The 21,025-nt window shown below is 57.4% G+C and overlaps 1 protein-coding gene across 2 annotated transcripts; it reads right to left on the bottom strand.

The window, feature by feature from the left end:
* Positions 1-268: 268 nt before the first annotated feature.
* MVK (mevalonate kinase) lies at positions 269-20,963 on the bottom strand. Of its 2 annotated transcripts, XM_014742071.3 has the most exons (12): positions 20,807-20,953; positions 20,281-20,484; positions 19,908-19,999; positions 18,890-19,037; positions 15,706-15,853; positions 13,689-13,844; positions 9,770-9,873; positions 9,109-9,154; positions 5,208-5,298; positions 4,715-4,831; positions 1,571-1,724; positions 269-1,071 (listed from the first exon to the last, which is right to left on the bottom strand). In XM_014742071.3, the coding sequence occupies exons 3-12, from the start codon at positions 19,983-19,985 to the stop codon at positions 920-922; spliced, it is 1,194 nt and encodes a 397-aa protein (XP_014597557.1). In that variant the 5' UTR covers positions 19,986-19,999; positions 20,281-20,484; positions 20,807-20,953; the 3' UTR covers positions 269-919. The 2 variants fall into 2 exon arrangements, with proteins under 2 accessions (XP_014597557.1, XP_001496887.2); XM_001496837.6 differs by lacking the exon at positions 20,281-20,484 and having other exon boundaries at positions 20,807-20,963.
* Between the last annotated feature and the right edge of the window lie 62 nt (positions 20,964-21,025).

The following is a 21,025-nucleotide window of genomic DNA, read 5'->3' on the forward strand; positions in this document are numbered from 1 at the left end:
TTAGTTGGTGCTCGTGGTCCCAGGAACCAGGAAGCTGAAAATTTCTGGTTTTGGAAAAGCAGGTTGGGGCCGTGCTGGCGGACCAAGGCTGATGTCCCGGCATCCGGCCAGGGCCTTCTGGCACACCCCACCCCATCCCTGAGATGCACAGCCACGGGACCCCAAGCTCTTCCTCCCTTTGTCTCCTGAAGAGCTCCATGGGAGAGTGGCCGGCAGAGGGACGAGGACAGGGGACCCTCCTCCTTCCCTCTGACGCGGAGAGAAGCGCTGTCACTCAAGATCTTTTTATTGCCCCTTTGCCATTTTGCAGCCCTCTTGGTACAGAGCAGGAGAGGCTGCACATCCACCCTGCCTTTGGCCAAGCTTGGCAGGAGGGCAGAAGGCACAGACCACCACCTGAGCGCCCCTGGGGGAGCCCGCTGTCGAACTGGAGAGAAGAGCAGGTCACACAAAGTGCTGGGTGGTTCGGTTCAAACAGACTGAAGGTCACCCTGCCAGGGACCAGAAAGGCTTCCCGGGGGAGGTGGCAGGGCCGGGGCCCTGAGGGAAGGTAGAAGCACAGAGGCCAAGGGAGGGATGAGGCACACTGCTCCGGGAACCAGACCCCTGCCTCAGAGCGTCCGTCGGGGTGGGCCAGGGAGTGGGCAGGTGAAGGCAGAGTCCCAACGCGGATGGGGCCGTGGGAGGTCCTGGGAGGATGGGAGAGAGCCCCTCATGTCTCAGAAGACTGCCCAGCTGGCTCGAGAGCATGCAGAACATGGGCTACAGCCTGCGGGCAGCCCAGCACGCTGTGGGCCCTGGGTCCCCCCCACCCTGGGGCTGAGGCGGGAGTCACGGAGAGCTGGGTGCTCAGTGGCCAGCACCGAGGCGAATTCTAGCACCCAGAATGATCCAGCAAGGGGCTTCTTGGGGGCCCATCTCAGATGCCATCCAGGGCTTGCAAGATGGGGGCATCCAGGGAGGTGGCCGCGTGGACGGACACACCAGGCGCCCCGATGCTGGTCTCCCAGCAGTCAAACCCGCAGCCAGTCAGCGCTTGCTTCGCGGCTTCCACCTCCAGCCGCTGCAGATCTGGTGGGGGGGGGGCAGCAGGTCACTCAACAAGCGTCTGCTCCCTTGGAGAATGTCCCTCCCCATTCAAGGAACAGGCCCTGCCCCCTCTCTGGCCGGGTTATGGAGCAACAGTCAAAAATGGGCTCTCCAGTCACACGGCTTTGTCACGGATCGGCCGTGGGGCCTCAGACAAGTCACATCTCTTTGAGCCTCAGTGGGTTAGGGAATGGGGTTAACTGAGGGGGAGGGGAGGCGTCTGGGGGGCCTAATGTGGAGCTAAGGGATCAAGTAGGACGAAAGAGAAAGGAGAAGAAGATAAAGAAGGGAGATGGTGAGCAAGAGACAGAAAAAAGTGGGTAAAGTGTGGCAATAAAGGCCCAGAGAGGTTAATTCACTTGCCCAAGGCCACACAGTAGAGGTGAGACTTGTTCACAGGCCTCATCTTTCTCCCACGGGAACTACCCAGGCAGAACCTTTGTATGAACCCAGGCTGGCAAGCCTGCCCGGCCCCGGGTACCTGGCCTGAGGAGCGTGATGCCACAGCCCCCGCCGCCCCCACCAGTGAGCTTGCTGTGCAGTCCATGGGCCGTGGTCACCTGACAGAGCTGGTCCAGCGAGGCGTGGCCCACACCCAGGGCGTTCAGATGGTGCTGGTTCATGTCGATGAGCTCCTGGAGGAGAAGGTCAGTCTGTTCCTGCTTGGCCTGTCTGAGGCCGAGCCCTGGGCCGGCCCACCCATCTGACAGCCGCTGGTTTGGGACAGTGAATGGCTCTGACTACCCAGTGCTGTCCCTGTCCTTCCTGCAGGAGGTCCCATGGGGCTAGGAGGGAGCTGGTGCCGAGCATATGTCCCAGGCCTGGCCACAGAAGCCTCTGGCTGTCATGACTGGTCAGGGATGAACATGTAACCCAAGCTGTGCTGACCAGGGCCCTCTCAGGGTTTTCTCTGCCTCTTTCCACTGGAACTGCTAAAACTGGCTGACTTGAGGGGAGGCCACCAGAGTCATCTGCCCTGCCACATGGTCAGAGATTACATGGAAAATAGAGAGAGATGTACAACTATGTTGTTTTCGCTCCTGGATCCAGCTATGCCTGAAACTGTTTACCTCCAGTCTTCTCGGTTATGAGCCAATAAATTCCTTTTCTGCTAACGCCTGGTTGAGATGGATTTCTGTTGTTTGCAGGAAAAGTCATCTCAAGTAGTACGCCAGCCTATACCTGCCTCAAGTGCCGATTTTCAGAATAAGAACTGCTTTGTGGCGCTAACAAGGTCACAGGTCGGGGAAACAGCTAAATGTTTGTCTATGTTTGATTATGCATAATAAAATTTCTGCTCTCCTGAGGACCAAACGAGCTGCAGGCTGATGAAATAACAAAACTGACAGCCACCGCTGTCCAGGCACCCACCATTCACACTTGATTGACTCCGTCAGGGTTGCCAAATGGCCACAACATGCCGGGCACCGTGCCGGATGCTGGAACTCGAAGACACTCACCCGGCTCTGGTCCCTGTCCTCGGGCAGTTAAGATTATGGGGTCCAGAGTCAGGCAGGCCTGGATAGAGTCCTGGCTTTGCCACTTTGCGGCTGTGTGTCCTGGGGCGAGGTTTTGCCCTGCGAGCCTCATTTTCCCCTTTGTCAAACAGGACTCTTAGCGTATCTGCCTCACTGCCATGCCGATGAGATGGGGTGAGCCTTTCACACAAGGCCAGGCACGAGATTAGTGCTCTGCAGACATCAGCTGCATTAGCACGTGTACGGTCACATTACCAGCGTCCCCATTTTACAAACGGGGAGCCGAGGCTCAAAGAGGTAAGTGACTTGCGTAAGGTCACCGAGCTAGTAAGACACCGAGCTGGCACTGAAGCCGGGTCTGCCTGACGCAAAGCTCGTGTCTACCTTCCCTCCAAGAGCGCCCTCAGCACTCCTGCCACCACCCAATTCTTGCCGGGTGCGGCCTGACAGCACGCAGCCCTGCTCCAGGGCCCCCTGGGCGCCCTGCGCCCTGAGGGCTGCCAATCACCAAGCTGTCTGCAGAGGCCCACCTGGCTCTGCTGCCCAGGTCCACTGGGCAGGGCTGGGTCAGCCCCCCGCCTCGAACCCCCCGGCACTTCTGACAAACGAGCAGACAGGCGTGATGGCCCGGTGGCAGCCCCAGGTGCCTATCACCGGCCCCAAGGGCTGGATGTGAGTGAGAACTTCTGGGGGCCTCTCTCTGCACCTGAGGGCCAGGTGTCATGTTGCCGAGGCAGGTTCCAGACACCTGTCACATTCTGATCCAAAATCTGTCAAGGATGACAGGTTGTGACACAGGAGAACAGCTCGCTGGTTTGAGTGCAAAGCTGTCCGGGAGCTGAGCTGTGCCTTTCCGTGGCTGCCACAGCCAAAAATACACACAATGTATAATCAACGTGCTGTTCTGTGGCATTCTCTGGGGCTCAACAGGCTCTATTTTAGGCAGTACTCCATCATTACTAATTTCCTACCCGGGGGACTGTGTCCCCGCCTTCCTACGTGAGAGGAATTGAGAGCCAGCAAGGCGAAGGCTGGGAGGATGGGGACGAAAGCGCAGGAATTAGGTGACGTCCCTGCGCCTGGCCCATAGGTGCTCATTAAAGATTCAGTGACTAAAGGAATAAACAGTTTGAGCCCGGCTCGGCCACTCACTGGTCGGGACCCTTGGAGAAAGTTGCTCTCTTTAGGCCTCGGTTTTTATCTCTGTGAAATGGGGCAGTGTACCTGCTCCACAGGTAGGCTGTTGTAAGGATCAAGTGAGAGAGCATCTGTGAAAGGACTCGGGAGAGAGCAGCCGCCATTCATTCCAGGGCCTGCAGACTCAAACACTTACAGCAGGACAGGGAGGCGCCAGGCACAGACTGTAGCGGCTGCAGGTAGTGATTAGGGAGTGGTGGGGACTGTGGAGAAAGGGAGCCCACGGGGCCTCCTCGAGGAGCACCTCCAGCCGACAGCCACATACGCTGGGGCTGGTCGGCCCTCGGATTCTTCAAGGGAACGCAGATGGCTTTGTCCTGTCAGTCCACGTTCACTGAGCCAGATGGCCCGTGTCTGAGCAGGAGCCTGGGCCCTCCGGCTGACTGAACCGGTGGCTCGTGAGACCTTGTGCTTGTGGGTCGCTGCATGCTTGGGGCGCTGTAGTGAGGCCACAGAGGCAGCAGGGGCGGGGCCAGGACCGAGACCCCGGGCTGATCAACTCCAAGCGTGAGGTCTCAGCCTCCATGCTGGAATTATGCCAAGGATGGTGGCCGGGGTAACAACGATGGAAAACCACGTTAGAAGTGCCTGCTCCAGGCATGCAGGTGACAGGCACTGAATGAACACACGCAGTTGGCAAAAACAGAGGGAGAGGTGGCCGGGTGAAATCGCTCTGGACCCACAGGAGATGGGTCAGCAACATCCCGGTGCCCCTGACGCGCAGGGCCCCACCCCCAGCCAATGGCTGAGCGGGCGCCAGGCCTGCCCCCTGCATTCTCCCCGCGACTCCCCATCCCTCCCCATCCGCGGGGAAGAGGCAGGAAACACGGCCCACTTGCTGTGCACAGGGGACCCGGGCCCAGGCTCAGCTCCGGGTTCTGAGCGCAGGCTGGGGAGCGTGCCCAGACGGCGGTGTCGGGAGTGACCTGGGCCCTGAGGACGGCGCTTACTTCCAGCACGAGGTAGTGTCCCGGGGTGGGGGCCGACGCCATCTCCGCCAGCACTCGCTCGCACTCCAGGGAGATGGCTTCTATGGAGGTCAGGACGGGGGCCACGATCTCTGGGAACTGGAGGGGAGGAAGGAAGGCCCTGTGAGGCCTGGGGCAGGCAGACACTGCACAGCTGCCCCGGCTCAGGGCAGAGGGAGGAGGTGTCCCCACAGCCCACACCCACCCTCTGGGAGAACCTCCTGTCTCTGCCTTGCCCGGCCCCCCTTACACCCGTGGGGGATTCTCAGGACAAAGCCAGCGTGTCTACTAACCCTTGTCTGCCTCCTGGTGGGGTGTGAACAGACAGCACCTCCTTTTCTGCCAAAACTGCCTGCCGGAGTCCCCATGACCCTGTCCCATCCCCTGCTGACCCACGAGGCAAAGGGAGAGCCCCAACACCTAAATGTGACTGTGTGGCCCTGCAGGACCCGCCCAGAAGCGGAATGAGCAGCACCTTGAGCAGCCTGTTCCTGACGCCGGCCACCAGAGCCTTGGTGCTGCGGGGGACTTTGGTGTTGGTCAGCAAGATCTTCAGAGCCGGTGGCCTGCGGGGCCAAGAGGGTCCTTGGTGAGCTCAGGACAGAGGAGCTGGGGCCGGGCTGGGCCTCCATTCCACCTGACACAGAGGAGGAAGGGAGGCCCGGGAAGGTAACAGCAACAGTGGCCTGGAGGGGGAGCTGGGGAAGCACGGTGCGATGGCTGTGGACCACTTCCCTCGGCCTGTCACTCACTCACTCATTCATTCATTCGCTCATTCATCCGAATATGTGCTAGCCGTGTGCGAGGGAGCCTAGCCCAGCCTGGGGGTGGGAGAGCACAGCATGTCCGTGGAGTTAGAAGTTCAAAGTGGCTACAATGGGAGTACGAGGAATACAAGAAGGGGCCGGGGTTCCGCCGTGTGGGCCACCTGAGGGGGCTGGAGTGGAAGGGCCTGGAGAGTTAGGAAGAAAAAGCAACAGGACCCGGGACAGATGGCATGGAGGGCATGTGGGGAGGGAAGATGCCTGGGTCAGCCGGTGCAGTCAACACAGGAGCACAAGAGGACGGTGGGGTCGCAGCGGGGTCGGGTTCCCAGCACGCTGAGCTGGTTCCTGTCCTGCCTTGATGGCACCCAGACCAGCTGCCCCGGCAGGAAACCAGCTGTGGTTAGAGGGAGTCACTTGGTCTGCTCGGCTGTCCTGGGTAAGAGAACCGGGCCAGGGCGGCCGCGGCGAGCCGGCTCTCCAGCACAGCCCGCTGTCCTCACCTGCCCGCTGGGCTTTCTAAGCCCTCCTGAAGCCCCGATCCCAGGTGTCCTTGAGGCCAGCTGTCCCTGGGGACTCAGCCACCAGTTCTCGTCATGCCAGCCGGCCTCAGAGCCGCTGCAGGTGGAGGTGTGGGTGGGCTGGGGCCCGCACCAGCGGGAGGTGGCAGAGCCTTCCTGTCCCTGCTCGCCCTTCTTGTCACAGTTCGAGACTGAAAACCCGACGGGGCTGGAAGAGGCTGCCAGCAGCCTGTCTGATCACCCTGCCCGTGAGCCCGGGAAATTAATATCGATTCTCAGCTCCGGAGGCCAGCTCGTGGGTTTTTTTTTTAACTTTACAAAAGATGAACATTCTATTTGGCTTTTCTCTCCCTTTTAAAGACAAGCCGTTCCTCAAAAAGGCAGCGTTCTGGGAGGCCACAGCTCGGTCCACTTAAGCAAACAATGCCTTTTTTATGGAGAAGCGCCAGGCATGGTTTGGGGGCAAGGGTTCCTCTCTAAGCCAGCGGTGGATTAAAGTGGAGTCTCAGGGAATCGGCCATTTGCTCACCGCCCACCACGGCGCCCAGCAGCCGGCAGCAGGGACCGGTCTGTGCGCTCCTCTGTCGGGGCGGCGGGAGTTGAGTCTCGCATCTTCATCTTTCTTAGACAAGTCCTCTGCAAACGGGGCTGCCGCCAGCCCTGCCAGCCCCGTACACCCAGGGCTCCTATGACACCCAGTGACCAGCGCCCAGGGCTCTGCTCTGAGGCGCAGTGCGCCCTCGGCCTGGCTAACTCCCCAACCTCATCTCATCCCAACTCTGCCTCCCTGGGTGCTCACTCCACTCAGCACCCTGGCCTCCTGGATACTGCTCAACATGCCAGGCACACTCCTGCCTCAGAGCCTTTGCACTGCATTTCCTCTGCTATGGATCCGTCCCACCCTCGATAGCTCCTTGACTCAGTCTTTTATTTCATTCAGGCCTCTGCTCCAATGTCATTTCATCAGAGGCATCCCTTCCAGCGAGATCCCTCCTCCACCTGCCATGGCCCTTGCCCTGCTTTGTATTTCCTAAAAGCACCTGGGACTGTCTGACATGCTCTTACAGAGCCCTCTATGTGCTGGTTGTCTCCTCCCACAAAAGCTGAGCTCCAGGAAGGCAGGTCGCTGTTCCTGCTGAGGCCCCAGCAGTCAGCAGTTGCTCAAAAACCTTTGCGGAACAGATGAATTCATTCGGTCAGCAAAGAGCTGAGCGCTTTATAGATCCCGTTTCTGGTTTCCTGCTCAGGATCCTCATTATACAAACAAGAAGACAGAGGCCTCAGGAGAAGTGACTCAACACAGGGCACCCAGCTGGCAAGTGGCAGTGCCGGGCTCAAACCCAGGCCTGCGGACCCCAGAGCCTCTGCCCACCACACCCCACTGCTGGTCACGGGCCATGCCTCGGGGACCGCCATTGCTCATCTCGATCCCCCCCAGTATGCTGTGTGCGTGCCCAGGCCACGTCTTAACTGGTTTTCCACCCCTGGGGCCCAGTTCCATGCTTGGGAGACAACTGGCTTTCAGGAAACATGAAATGAATGACATGCCACGGCCACCGGAAGGCCAGCCCAAATCTGCAGCCCAACTTAGGACACCCACACTGTCAACCACAGCAGCTTCACAGCCTTTGGGGGCCTTCCTTCTGAGGGTTACAGTCGGGACTGCCTCCTCTAAGAGACCGGCAGCCCCGAGGACGGGCCCAGGCCCAGACACCTCAGAGTCCCCTCCTGAATTCGCCCCTCAGCATTCGCCCAGCTCTCACCGCACCTGGCAGAGCCAGCCCTGACCCAGGCCCGGGCTCCACAGCCACCGATTCCACGAGCAGCCACAGGAAGCTATTCCACGCTCCCTGACGGCTCTGCTTCCTCCTCCGTGCAGAGCAGTGCTTGTCACCCAGGTGGATTTTGCCCTCCAGGGCACATGTGGCAACGTCTGGAGATATTTTTGACTGTCACAACTGGGAGACAGGGGAGGTGCTCCCGGCACCTAGCGGGCAGAGCCCAGGGATGCTTCTGAACATCCTACGCACAGGACAGCCCCCACCATAAAGCACTCTCCCGTCCAAAGTGTCAGTGGTGCTGAGGTTAAGAGACCCTGATGGAGAGCCTCAGAAAGGCAGGATTGGCTCCTGGAAGCCGACAGAGCAGGGACAGGACGATCCCAGAGGTCCTGGTGGAAGCAGGAGTGCCGACATGGCACGCCAGATCACTGAACCACAGATGGAGTGGCCCAGGCGGTGAGGGCAGCGGGCCAGCACCTGCCGCCCATCTGCAAAGAAGACTGGGCAGGGTAAAGCAGGTGACAGACAGCCCTGGGACCCTCCCTGCCGTGGATAGGCCCACCGAGGCGGCAAAGGGCCCGGCGACAACATCACTGCCCAACTTGATGGAGGGCTCAGGGACCAGCCAAGAGGCACCTGCTCCTGCTTGCCAAGGACCTGGTCCCTTGCGCCTAACCTTTCTACTTTAGCCGCAAACAGAACGGAGGACATGGCCATCCTAGACGCAGGTTTGTCATTCCAGTCACTCCAGAGGGGAGGTAAAGAAATGTAGAACAGGCTGAAAGTGGCCAACGTCACTGCTGCTCTGAGCCCCTCACAAGCCTCCACGGGCTCGGGGCCTGGCTCTGCTTCACATGCCTTCATTATGGCAACTCTCACGTTGTCTTGTCTCTTGTGTGCAGGTCTGTCCCCACACGCCCACAACCGTGTCCCAGATTCATCTTTACATCCTGCCTTCCTGGCCCAGTGTCATCAGGAACACAGGAAGTTATCAATTCTCGTTTGCTGAATGAACAGACGAACGAATGAAGAAGCGGATGAGCAGCTGGGGTCTCGGGGAAAACCCGCCTTCAGGAGGGTGAACGGCACAGCCATGCGTGACTTCCCCCTCTCGCCTCTTGGCCACGTAAGAGCTGAGGCGGAGAAGGAAAGAGCAGGGCTTCCTCGTGGCCGATGGCCTGGGAGGCCCACGGCGGGGGAAAGGGAAAGCCCCGGGACACCTGCCCCATGTGACGTCACAAGGCAACAGAGATCCCCCGTGCACGCGCCGACGCAGCCAAGCCAGACGGTGCTGCTCCTCCCAGAATTACCTCTTTAAGGAGGAAATCTTGCCTTGCTGGTACCGGAGCGCTCCTCCTAGAGAAGAATGAGTGGGTCAGAGCTGCAGGAGAAGCTCCGTGTTTTTGCCTCTTGGCAGACAGGCTGGATCTGGGTGGGGTGACAGTCTTGCCTCATCCAGGGAAGAGACTAAACACTGTAACCAGACATCTCAGCTTCCATTACAAAAGGCCCAGGAGGGCACGAGGGGCCCCAGTCCACTGTGAGCTCTCGCCAGGCCGCGGGGCAGGGGCCCCTCCTGCCCCCCCAGGCTGCCCAGCTTCACTCCGACAAGCTTGGTGGTGAAGTGGGGCCCAGAGCTGGGGGACTCAGTCCAGGAAGCAAGCGTTCTCACCAGAGGGAGCCACCCTCCACAGCCGGGGCTCTGCAGCTTCACTGGAGGGACCCCTGCCCCACGGAGCTCAGCGCAACCAGAGCTTCCCAGGCCCCAGCCCCGCCCCCTGAGACCCGAATTCAGGCGGTGTCAGGCCCAGCCCTGAGACTGCCCCATCCCTTCGATGCAGGGCAATGCCATCTTCCTCAGAATCCTCCGACTCTATTCACCCCAAATCCACAGAGGCCAGGCAGCTACGGTTGTCATAAGAGTTTTAAAAATAATAAGAGTAAAGAAAGCGAGCCCAGGGCCGCGCCTACCCCAGGTGCTGACAGTGTTGTCCACTCCGGAGGGGTTCCCGTGAATCACTCTCTCCCCCTGGAAGGCCCACTTGTTAATTAATTCCAGGTCCTCCTCGGTCCACCTGCAGAGACACAGAAAGTCGTCTTTACCGAGGTGGTGGGTGGGGGGCCGGGGGTCAGAGGGCAGGGCCCAGAGGCTGGGCTCGGTGGAGTCCACAAGACAAAAGGGCTTGGACCCTCAAACTCAGAAGGAAGAGAAAAACAGCTCGGAACCTGCCGGGTAAAGCACAGGCCTGAGCCCGCTCTGGGCATCTGGAGGATGGTAACTCGACCCTCCTCGAGGGCTAGAGGCCGGCGAACCCGGCAAAGCTCTCGCAAGGGTCCGCCAGCAGCAGTGGGTGGCGGTTAGCACCACAGACCCCCATGTAAGCCCCGCTCCTGACCCAGGCCTGCCTTCAACAGGAGCGAGCCTGGTGGCGGGGGGGCGGGGGCGGGGGCGGGCCCGGGGGCGGCTGCTTCCCAAAGCCCTGCAGGGAGGTGGAAAGCACAACCGTTAGGAATGTGGAGTTCAGGTGCCCAGACACCCAGAGGGCCAGGTCTGCACCAGCCATCTCTGGATGGAGCTTTCTCTAGCACGCAGCCACACTGCCTTCCTCGGAAGAGGCGCGGGCTCATTAACAGGAAGTGAACAGACCTGACACATGAGCATCCAGCAAGGACAAATGAGTGTCCCCGCTCCGCCACGCCTCCCCCTGGGCTTCTGTCTCCTTTCCTTCTTTCCATCGACTCCCCTCCCCAGCACACAGAAGCCTGCAGTGCATTTGACCCCGGGAGTCCAATGGCTCAGGGGCAGGGCTGGGGATTAAGCAGGAGCCCGTCCTGCTGCTGACTCACTGGGCATCCCTGAGCAATCGCTCCACCTCCACCCCTCGGTTTGCTCATCTGTAAACAGGGGCAGTAGTGTCTGCCTCACAGAGGACGTTGTGAACGGAAGAACACGTGAGGGCTTCGTAAAATGCACGGGAGACAGTACGTGCTCTGAAAACCAGAGGCCGGCCAGGACCATGGCTCCTGGATTCACTCCAAGCCCGGTCCAACCACTCATTGGCTGTGCAGCCTTGGGCAAGTCAATCACCCACTCTGAGCCTCTTTCCTGATCAGTCAAACGAGGATTTTACGGACCCACAACTCACATGGGGCTGTGAGGCTCTGACTAGCAATGAGCTAACACCGCTCAGTGCTACTGATGACTAAGCACTCTGCTAACTAAAGGCTTTCCCAAATGGACCGTCTCCTGTAATCCTCACCATGGCTCCACAGGAAAGGCACAGTTACGATCCCCTTTCTTACAGAAGAGGAAACTGAGGCTCAGGTGGGTGAAAAGCACCCCCGAGATCACAGGGCCACTCACTGCTACATCGGAACCGCATCTGTGACTGGAGCCTGAGCTCTTAACGCTGAGCTTCATGGCGCCAATGAGATGCGCTGGCTCGCTCGTTACGTGTTTACTGAGCATCTACTATGTGCTGTGACTGACCTCATAGCAGGAGTGAATGGACACAGCCCTGACTGCTTGGAACCTGGAGTCTAACGCACAGAGCGGGTGTCAGTCAGTATTTGCCACAACCCCAGGGAGCGCCATGCCAGCTGAACGGAGTGTGCCCCATTCTGAACAGGGGGCTGAGCGACAAGCGGGGTCAGCAAGGCAAGACGCTGGCTGGAGAGCATTCCAGGCTGCGAAGCCTGGGCAGTGCCTGGAACTGGACAAGAGCTGGCCCTTTCCTGGAACCGAGAAGTGAGTCAGCGAGACCGGGAGGGGGCGGCTGAACCCGGCCCAGGGCCCGGCCCTCTCAACAGAGTCTTATTCCTACTCTGCACACAGTCTGCTCTTCAGGGGCTCACATTCCCAACTGAGTCTCCAAGGCTGGATTCCAGTTCCTTCCGATTGGGAAATGCAGGGGGGGGTGGGGGTGGGGCTGGGGTCTGCTCTCCCCAAAGGTTCTGAGAGGAGTGAGTGGGTCTTCAGGGCGGGTGGGAGAACAGGCTGGGAGGGAGCAGCACGGCAAAGACCACACACACACACGCACACACACACGCGCGCGTGCGCGCGCACACGTACACACACACACACGTACACAGACACACACACACACATGCGCACACACACACGCGCGCACACACACACGTACACAGACACACACACACACACAGACACACACACACGAGCCACCCACCCTTTTGAAAGGCAGAGCCAGTCTCCTGGCCCGGGGGTAGGTGGCTATTCAGGGGACCCAACCATGTTGTCACTGATCTGGGTTATAATCAGCGACTAGCATATGCTAAAGAGCAGATGTCTCAGAGCCTCTGTCCTGAGTCACCATCTTATCACAGGATCACCACATGTTGAGGCTGGAAGGCTCCCCAAGGGATCATGGGGCAGCCCCTCACTTTCAGGTGAGAAAATGGAGCCCCGGAGAGAAGGGGTTGCCCAAGGCCACGCAATGGGTTAACTGGCAAACCTCACAGAAATGCCAGAAAACCACGCCTCGTGTTACCCACAGGGGCGAACTCTCCTCTGCCGAACCGCCCCCCCCAACACTTCTCTCCCCACACAGGAGCACTCAAAGCGACTCTGGGGAGTGCCAACAGAGATACATCAACCAACAGCCCCCAGGTCCGCTGTGGCCGTGAGGAGCACGGCGACCATCGGGCTTGGTCTGAATTCAACTGCGTTTTAAAGTCCAGGTCTCAGAAGAGGAATCGTGGGCCATGAGAGACCTCTAACAGGGCACCCAATGGGGCCTAGGAAAACAGTAAAGCCTCAGAGTTTTCAGGGCAGTGAAAGAAAACCTCAATTCAAAACCAAACCCAGGAAGAGGACGGGTTGTTCTGCCACAGGCCAGCACTCCGCCTTCTTTGGGCCTTGTGCCACTCTGAGCTCCCGCAGTGGGGGCGGAGGGCACAGGGACACTGCTGTGGGTGGAAACACACAGCTACAGCCATCTGGCACCCAGCACTGTCAGAACGGCCGCCCTCTCCTGCTGGCTACGCTGGGAGACGGAGGCGGCCAGCAGTCCACCCGACATGGCGCAGCTGGGCTCTACAGGGCTGGTACCAAAGGCCCCCGAGTGGGAGGGCTCCCCTGAGTCCTGTGGGCCCAGGGAGAGGCCTCCCCAAGAAGCTGCTAGGCTTCATCCTGGCATCCACATCCCGGGGGAGACCCAGGGCAAACGGCATAACCTCTGTGCATGGGGAGGTTTCTCAAAGCACCTTCTCCAAGTGACACAGGCGGTCTGCCAGCATCCCTGCCCTGACACGCCTTGCCGTGTCACAGGGAGAACCGCAGGTGTCTCCCTCTGTGGAGACGAGGTCGAGGACCTGCAGGGGGAAGATGGCCTAATCTGAGAAACACACCGCCCGTGTTCATTTCTTGGCACATTATACCTTTTTCTCATAACCGGCGGGCACGACCTGGCGATCCCCTCCTTGGTATTATCATTACCACCCACAGGGGAGGACATTCAGGTTCCCAGGGGTACAACGGCCTGGCCAGGGCCCCACAGCGAGTCAATGGCAGAGGTGGCCCAAAGGCTCATCTTACCCATTGCCCTCCACCTCTGGGCTCAGGTTCATCCCACCATGCCATGGCACTTGAACCCCAAAGAGGCAAGGCGGGGGTGGGGGAAGTGAAGCAGTCCAGCGCAGGGGCAAGGAGCCCAGGCTCTGGATTCAGACTGCCTGTGTTCAAACCCCACTGCCATACGAGCTGTGTAGCCTGGGCCAGCTGTTTGGCCTGTCTGTGCCTCACCTTCCCCGTCTGTAAAATGGCCCCATGACACCTCTCATCTCACGGTGGCGGTGAGCTCTCGGCGACAGAACCCAGGCTTGGATCGTGGCACACAGGAAGGACAACGAGCAGGGTGAGGGCTGTGGTTACCTGCTGGTGGGCTCCCCATCCTTCAGCGGGTTTGGGATCTCCTCGCACGCAGCTAGGAAGGCGGCTGCCAGACACACGGAGTACGCAGCACTGGAGCCCAAGCCGGCCCCGGGGGGCAGCTCCGACCACACAGTGACGTCCAGGCTGGGCAGGGCCCTGAAACACACGAGGGGGCAGAGCGCGACTCTCCTGAAGGGCCGTGAGGGGCCAAGAGGGAACCAGCGGCTGAGGCCCAGGACCGGACACCGGCAGGGCCTGACTCCAGGCTTTTGGCCCAGTTTTCTGAAGGTGGGGAGAGTTCTGACCCCCAAAAGCATCCCTACCGGACGGCAGGAACCCGTGGTGAATCAGACAACTTGAAAACAAGTAGAGGTTCATTTAAATCACCCCGCTGTCCACCCAGACCTCTTCCTGTAAGTGCCTCGTGAACCACCAACCACCTCTAAACTCCTTCCTGTGCCCCATATGGGCGCAGGGCCCTGCTTGTAGCTGGAGCCGGTGCCCCTGCCCGGCAGAGCTCTGCACCTCTTCATGCCAGGGAAATTCCCACCGGTGCTCCAAGACCCTTCTCAAATGTCATTCCCACTGTGAAGCGTCCCTTGACCCCCACTGAGGCCACTCCTAGCTCCCCCTCGATGACCCCAGCACACAATCTTCCTCCACCGCGGCCCCATCACGGCGCGCTGACTGTGTGTCCGCATGCGCCTCTCCCACCGGCCAGGCCTCCCAAGCACGTGTTCCGCCGCCTGCTTTGGATCGCTGGAAAGTTCACAGGCCCTGCCTCTCACGTGTGGGTCCCCCAGGCAAGGCTGTCAAACTTCACGTTTTGTAATTTCCGTGAGGCACTCTTCCTGTCTTCCAAATGTAAAATAATACTGACTCTGCCTTTTCAAACTACACTTGCCCACCCCACCCAGACCAGGGGATTCTGCAAGGCGCCCCCTCGCTCTGGAAGGGGATGTGCCCCGCTCAAGGTGAAGTCCGGGTGTCAGACGGCAAGTGCTGAGACATTCATGTCCTCCGCATGGCGCTGGCAGCCAGTGCCACTGACTGACGCCTGCTGCATGCATGATGCTGCCCCCTGAGGCTTTCCCTTTGTGTTCTGGACCACAAAATCATAGTGAACACTCACCGTGTGCCAATGACAGGGCTGGGCCCATTGCATATGTAATATTACTAATCCTCCGATACTTTTTTGAGGAATATAATAATAATAGTTAACATTTATCAAGTGATGTGCCAGGCTCTGTGTCAGGCACTTTGGATAAATGAACTCATTCAGCCTCACAAAAAACCCTGTGAAGTTGCTACTATTACTGCTCTCATTGTACAGAGGAGGGAACTGAGGCTCAGGAAGGGTAATCAAGCAAGCTGGGAAGTGGCTGCCCTGGGTTCGAACCAACGTGGTCTGACTCTCGGCCCATGCTGTCTATCATCACGGGACACCAGCTCAGCACTTCTGTCACCCTCTGGGAGCTGGCTTCCCTGACAGCAGACAACCCAGATCTTAAGGGCTGAGGTGGACACAGGCTTCACTCTGCTAATCACTGAGTGTCCCTGGAACCTGTGGGATGTGGAAGAGGATGCCTCCATGGACACGGCCCAGGGGAAGCCACGCGGGGGATCCGAGAATGGAACCTGGCTGTGGTTCTACTGAATGGAAGAGGCTGGAGGAGGCGGGGGGAGTTAAGAATGTAAGCGTCAGTGTTACAGTGAACCGCGTTATTTCCCAGCTCTACCACTCGCTGACTGGCTGCACGGCTTTAAGTGTCTTTATCTGAGTCTCAGCTTCTTCCTGTGCACAATGAGGACTGAGCCTCTCTCGCTGTGTTGCTGTGACTATAAACGCAGACCATACACAAGTGTCTAGCAGGGCGGCTGGCACATGCTGAGACGGCCGATGGCTGCTGTTAGACACCCGGGAGGCAGCATGTGCGTTCTCCAGCAGCTGCAACTACGCAACGCCAGGCTATTGTCCGGGGGCTGCACTAGCCTCCTCCCCAGCCCGCGCACAAACCTCTGTTTCCGGCAGATGGACAGGTACAAAAAAAGGAAGGCCAGCACAGCCAGCCATTTATGGTCATTGGCACAGTCCTCGGGGCAGCCCGCCACCTCCTTCAGCTTCTCCACTTGCTCCGGGGTCAGCGCTGTGATGTCACCTTGCTCTGTTGCAGAGACAAACAAGCAGACACGGATGGGTGAGAGGGCCTCAGGGGTTTTAAAGACGGCAGGATACAACAAACTGGGCAGTTACGGCGACCCGAGTCTGGATGGACATGGATTCACGGTGCAGGCACCACAGCCGAGCCTGTCAGGGGACCGCCGGCTTGGGAGACTTGGGTCCTGATTGCATCATTTACTGCTGTGTGGCCTTGAGCATGTGAGTGAACCACTCTGAACTTCAGTTTCCCTCCATGGGTACAGAGGGAAAGGAACAGCACCTCCTCACAGGGTTTCGTGAAGATAAAGTTAAATGAGGTGCAGAAAACCCTTAGCACGGCTCCTGGCATGTAGTAAGTGCTTAACTAACAGGAGTTTAAAACACACACGCACGCAAAGTGAATGCCAGCCCAGTCACTCAAAGGCCTAGGTCTGACCTCATCGTACAAAACCCAAACCAAACGCAACATTGCGTGGTTCCCAAAATGTCTCCCTCTCCCAAAAGATAACTAGCAAGAATAAGCCACTCGAATAAAACCAGTGAAGGTGAAATGCTGAGATTCGCTCAGGCAGGAGGGACAGGCCAGTGGCAGTTTCTCTCCCAGACAGGAAGGAGGCTGGGCCTCTGTCTTCAGAGACGCTGAGGAGGCCGAGCAGGTCTGACCAGCTCCCTTTTATGAATCACTCAGAGTCGTGAGTCAGAGTCGGGAGGGGATGTGAAGATGAGCTTGGCGCATCTGTGTTAGGAAGCTTCAGCGTGAGGCCCATACGGAGTGCTAGGAGTTGACTGAATTCATGATACAATAAAGGCAGCGATGCCAATGGCAGTGCTCCTGAGAGCCCAGACGTTTCAGAGCTCTGTGATGGGGACGATGGTTTGGGAAGAGCCTGCGTTCTGGAGTTTAGGAAGATCTGGGTCTGAATCCTTTCTGGATCGTGGACAAGCTGTGTGACCTCAGCCCTTTGGCCCCTGAACTTCGATTTTCTCCTCCATAAAATGGGGATGAATAACCCGACCTACTTGCAGGGAAGGCTGGAGAATTCTAAGAGCGCTAACATACATAACACTAGTTCAGTGCCTGGCACATGTAAACGCCCAAAGGTTCACTGTGTTTATTACTGTTAGGAGGGAACACAAGGACACGCAAGGAAAGAGATGGCAGATCCTTGCAACCTAATAGAAAACAAGCCTCCAAAAGGCTCAGATTCCCTCCTCTCCTTGGAGAGGCAGACGATCAGCCCTCACGTATGTACTGCCCGCTGGGCCACAGCCCTACAAGCACCTCCCCTCCCGCTGTGTCCCCACAGCACCCCTCCCAGGCAACGTGACCCCGCTCACGGAGGCTCAGCGCCCTCAGTGCTCTGCCCAGGCTCGCCCAGGGAGTCAGAAATGGTCTGAGTCAGGCCCCATCTTACCTGGCTGCTTCCATCTGTGCTCCATCTGTGACACAGAGAAGCGGCAGCCAGTGCTCAGGGACCATTTCCGGCTGGGCTGGGCGGCCCTGTGCACCATGGAAAGCAAGTCCAGGTTGCTCTGGACAGCTGTTTTCAGAGGCATGCTCCAAAGCAGGGGCTCTTAATTGAGGGGGTCCCTGGGATCGCCCTTTCAAAATACACGTGCCTGGTCCCCTACCACCACCAATGATTCTCAAGAGAAGAGGGCCAGGCCCAGGAGTCCAGCCGTATTGTTAAAAACAACAACAACAACAACGACAAAAACCTCCCCAGGGGCTCTCAAGGCACGACGAGGTTGAAAATGGTTGCTCTAAAATGGGGATTTTCAACTCTTATTCCATCTCCCTACAGTACTTGGGAATGGCTGAGTGGCTTGCTGAGGACTGATTCTCATGGGGGGCTGGGAGCAGACTGGGAGAGACCCCTGTAGGAGTCCCACCTGCCCCACTCTGGCTGGGAAACACCGTTGCAAAGCACGAGGTAGCAGCCCAGAGAGGAGACGGCAAACTGAACAGAAAACACCCCAGCTCTGGTGGAGGCACGACTCCGCTAACCCGCGCCCGCCCAGGGGCAGACACGACCCTCTCAGAGCTGTCAAAAACCAGCACGGAGATCTTCATGTGTTGGTGTGGGGAGACAGTCCTGATGTGCTAAGGAAAAAAAGACCCACTCATTTCTGAAGAGCTAATACGGCCTGATCCAATTTTAGTTAAAAAAAAAAAACCCACGGGGCTGGCCCAGTGGCACAGCTGTTAAGTTCACACGATGCGCTTGGGCAGCCTGGGGTTCGCAGGTTCAGATCCTGGGCACGGACCTAGCACGGCCCATCAAGCTGTGGCACGCATCCCACATATAAAATAGAGGAAGACAGGCACGGATGTTAGCTCAAAAACCAAGATATCTCCTGTCTCAATCAATCTAATAATCCGTCTACAGAAAATAATCCAGAAAAGAAAAAAAAAAAGAAAAGAACCCAGAGGGATTAACATGAAAATGCTTAACAGTTGTCACAGGGCATGAGACGGCAAGTGGTGGTAACAGGTGATTTTTTTTTTTTTTACTCACAATGTTCCAGTATTAATTGTATTTTCCAATAATAAGCATAAGTTACTTTTACTTCTAACGATTTTTAATTCTATAAAATACTAATACAGTCTTCTTGTTAAAACAACATCACAGAAGGCAAGGTTCCCTTTGTCCACTCCCTAACCATACGTACCATGGTCAGCTGGCTGTGTAGCAGCCCAGCCTTTTCTCTGTGTTTACATACATACTGATACTGACTCTGCCATCCCCATCATCCTACACAGGCTGTTTCGCATCTTGCTTTTCACTCAACAGCAGGCCCTGATGATCTGTCCACAACAGCCCACAGAGATCTAGTGCATCATTTTATACTTTTAAATTTTAAAAAATTAATAAATAAAGGAAGCTAATTTCACGGGGACAGGAGAGAAAACATCCCCGGAGTGGCTGACTTCCGGCTCCCTCCAGGATAGCCGGGAACGAGCACTTGGACATCCTCTTTGGCCCTCTCTTCCAGGCCCCGGCTCTTCCCACATCTGAGTCCTCCTCCCTGCACTTACCCAGAAAGCTCGTGTCCAGCAGCTGAAGGCTGGCCACATCCCAGGCCTGCTTGATGCCAATGTTTGGCAAGTTAAGGCCTACTTTCCCAGTGCTGTGGGGTTGAAGCCGGAGGAATGTCCTCAAGTTCAAGGCCACAGCCAGTGCTACCTGCAGAATGAAGGGCAAAATAATTAGCCCGAGGGTGGGTGGCAAGGAGCATGGCTCCTGTCTTGGGAAAAAAGGGATGATGTCAATGTGCTGAGATGAGAGCAAATACTAGCACAGAGGCCACTTCCACCCATGCCGTTGGCAGACACTGCTGATCACCTTGGCAAGCTCACCCACTAAGCCTGGGCACAGCCACCACCAGCAACCAGGAGTTAATATCTACTTACGTTTGCCCTCCCCATGCAAAAATTCACAGGCTCTCAACACCAGGAATGGCTTGCCCAGAATCACCATGTTTTCAAAGAGCAGTATAAGAACATAAAGAATGACCAAGTGGAGGAGTGGGAAAAGTACGAGCTTTGGGTTCAGATAGACTTAGGCTCACTCCTAGCTCTACTGGCTGAATGGGACCTTAGTCAAATTAGCAATCCTCTCCTAAGCGTCAGCATCCACATCTGCAAACAAGATAAACTAAAGTTTAACCTCAGAGGACTGTTTTAAGAGTTAAATGAATAATGCGTGTTTCAGACTCCTCTGCCAGATGCTACTCATCTTCCTGACTTCCAAAACGTTGGAGAGCCCAGAGCCCAGCCCTCAAACCTCTCTTCTTCTCCACTGAAGCCTACTTCCTAGGTGATCCCATTCCACCCACAAGGCTTTACACATCATCCTTTTGCTCTCTCACTGAGCGGGTCAGAGAAGCCCTTCAGGAGGCATCAGACCTGTCTTTTCTTTGCCTGGCTGGGGAGAAACTGATGTCCTCTCCGATCTACTCCCAGACTACGCCTCAAGGCTTCCTTTTAGCTTCTTTCAGGATTAGTGACAGGGAGAAGTGATGCCCAATTCTCGAAGGCTCTGGGGGCCTTTTACCTTGCCATGGACCACAGCATGCTCTCCGTGGAGGATGACTTTCCCAGGAGCCGACACCAGCAGGACTTCCGACAACATAGCTCCTGAGAATTCTGAAAGGGAAAGCCAGAGAGAGGATGGGGGGCCCCAGATCATAGAGATCTTAGAGCACAGCTAGTTCAAGCTCACCATTGCAACAAAAAAGGCAGCTACCATTCAGCACTTGCTCTGTGCCCAAAAGGCAGTGCAGTGCAGCAGTCAATTAGACATGTCAGAAAGATCTGGGTTCAAACCCCACCTCTTCCACTCCCCGGTGACGTCATCCTAGCTAACTCACTTAAATGCTCTGAACCTCAGTATCCACATGTCACATGGGGACGATAACTGTACTTACCTCAACGGGTTTGGGAAGGTTAAATAAAATAACGCAAACTTAGCAGTGTCTGGTGCACGGTTATCACACAGCTGCTTATCACAGACTCTGTTCTTCGTTCCAGCTTTTACTATTCAAGGTAGACATTTAAATAAAATCACGGACCAGAAAGAACTCTTTCCCGGACATTTCGGCTGTTTCCAATGTGTCACAACTATAAAGAGGCTGCAGAAAACACCCGTTACACCCCTTTCTGCACACTGAAGCGACGGTCTCCACAAGACAGAGCCCCAGAAAGTGACTCCCTGGGTCTACGGGTGTGCGGATTTTCGGTTTTTGCACTATGAACTAAATACCATCGCGGTCCCCGTTTCTTAGAGAGGGAAACTGAGGCTCGGAGAGGGGAAACCCATCGCTTGCCCGAAACTCAAAATAACGTTTTTCCGATTCGAGGTCGCCGAACGCTCAGGACGGATTCTAAGAGTTGGGGAACCCGGGCCAGAGCAGCTCGGACCTCGCGCCCCGCGCCCCGCGCCCCCTGCCTCACCTGCTGCTGCGGTTGCCGCCCGAGCCCGAGCCGCTCCGGGACTCCATCCCCGGGTGGCCGAGCAACCGGGGGTGGGGGGGGAGGGGAGCGAGGGTGTTGGCCTCGTCCTACCGCCCAGCCAATCAGAGCGCGCGAGCCGGGAGCTCCTTCACCAATTGGCTGGAGCATTGGCCAATAGGTGTTGCTAACCAAGTCGTCACGGGTTTCCCCGCCCCAGCT

The sequence above is a fragment of the Equus caballus genome, chromosome 8, assembly GCF_041296265.1.
Source record: "Equus caballus isolate H_3958 breed thoroughbred chromosome 8, TB-T2T, whole genome shotgun sequence".
Classification (NCBI taxonomy): Eukaryota; Metazoa; Chordata; class Mammalia; order Perissodactyla; family Equidae; genus Equus; species Equus caballus.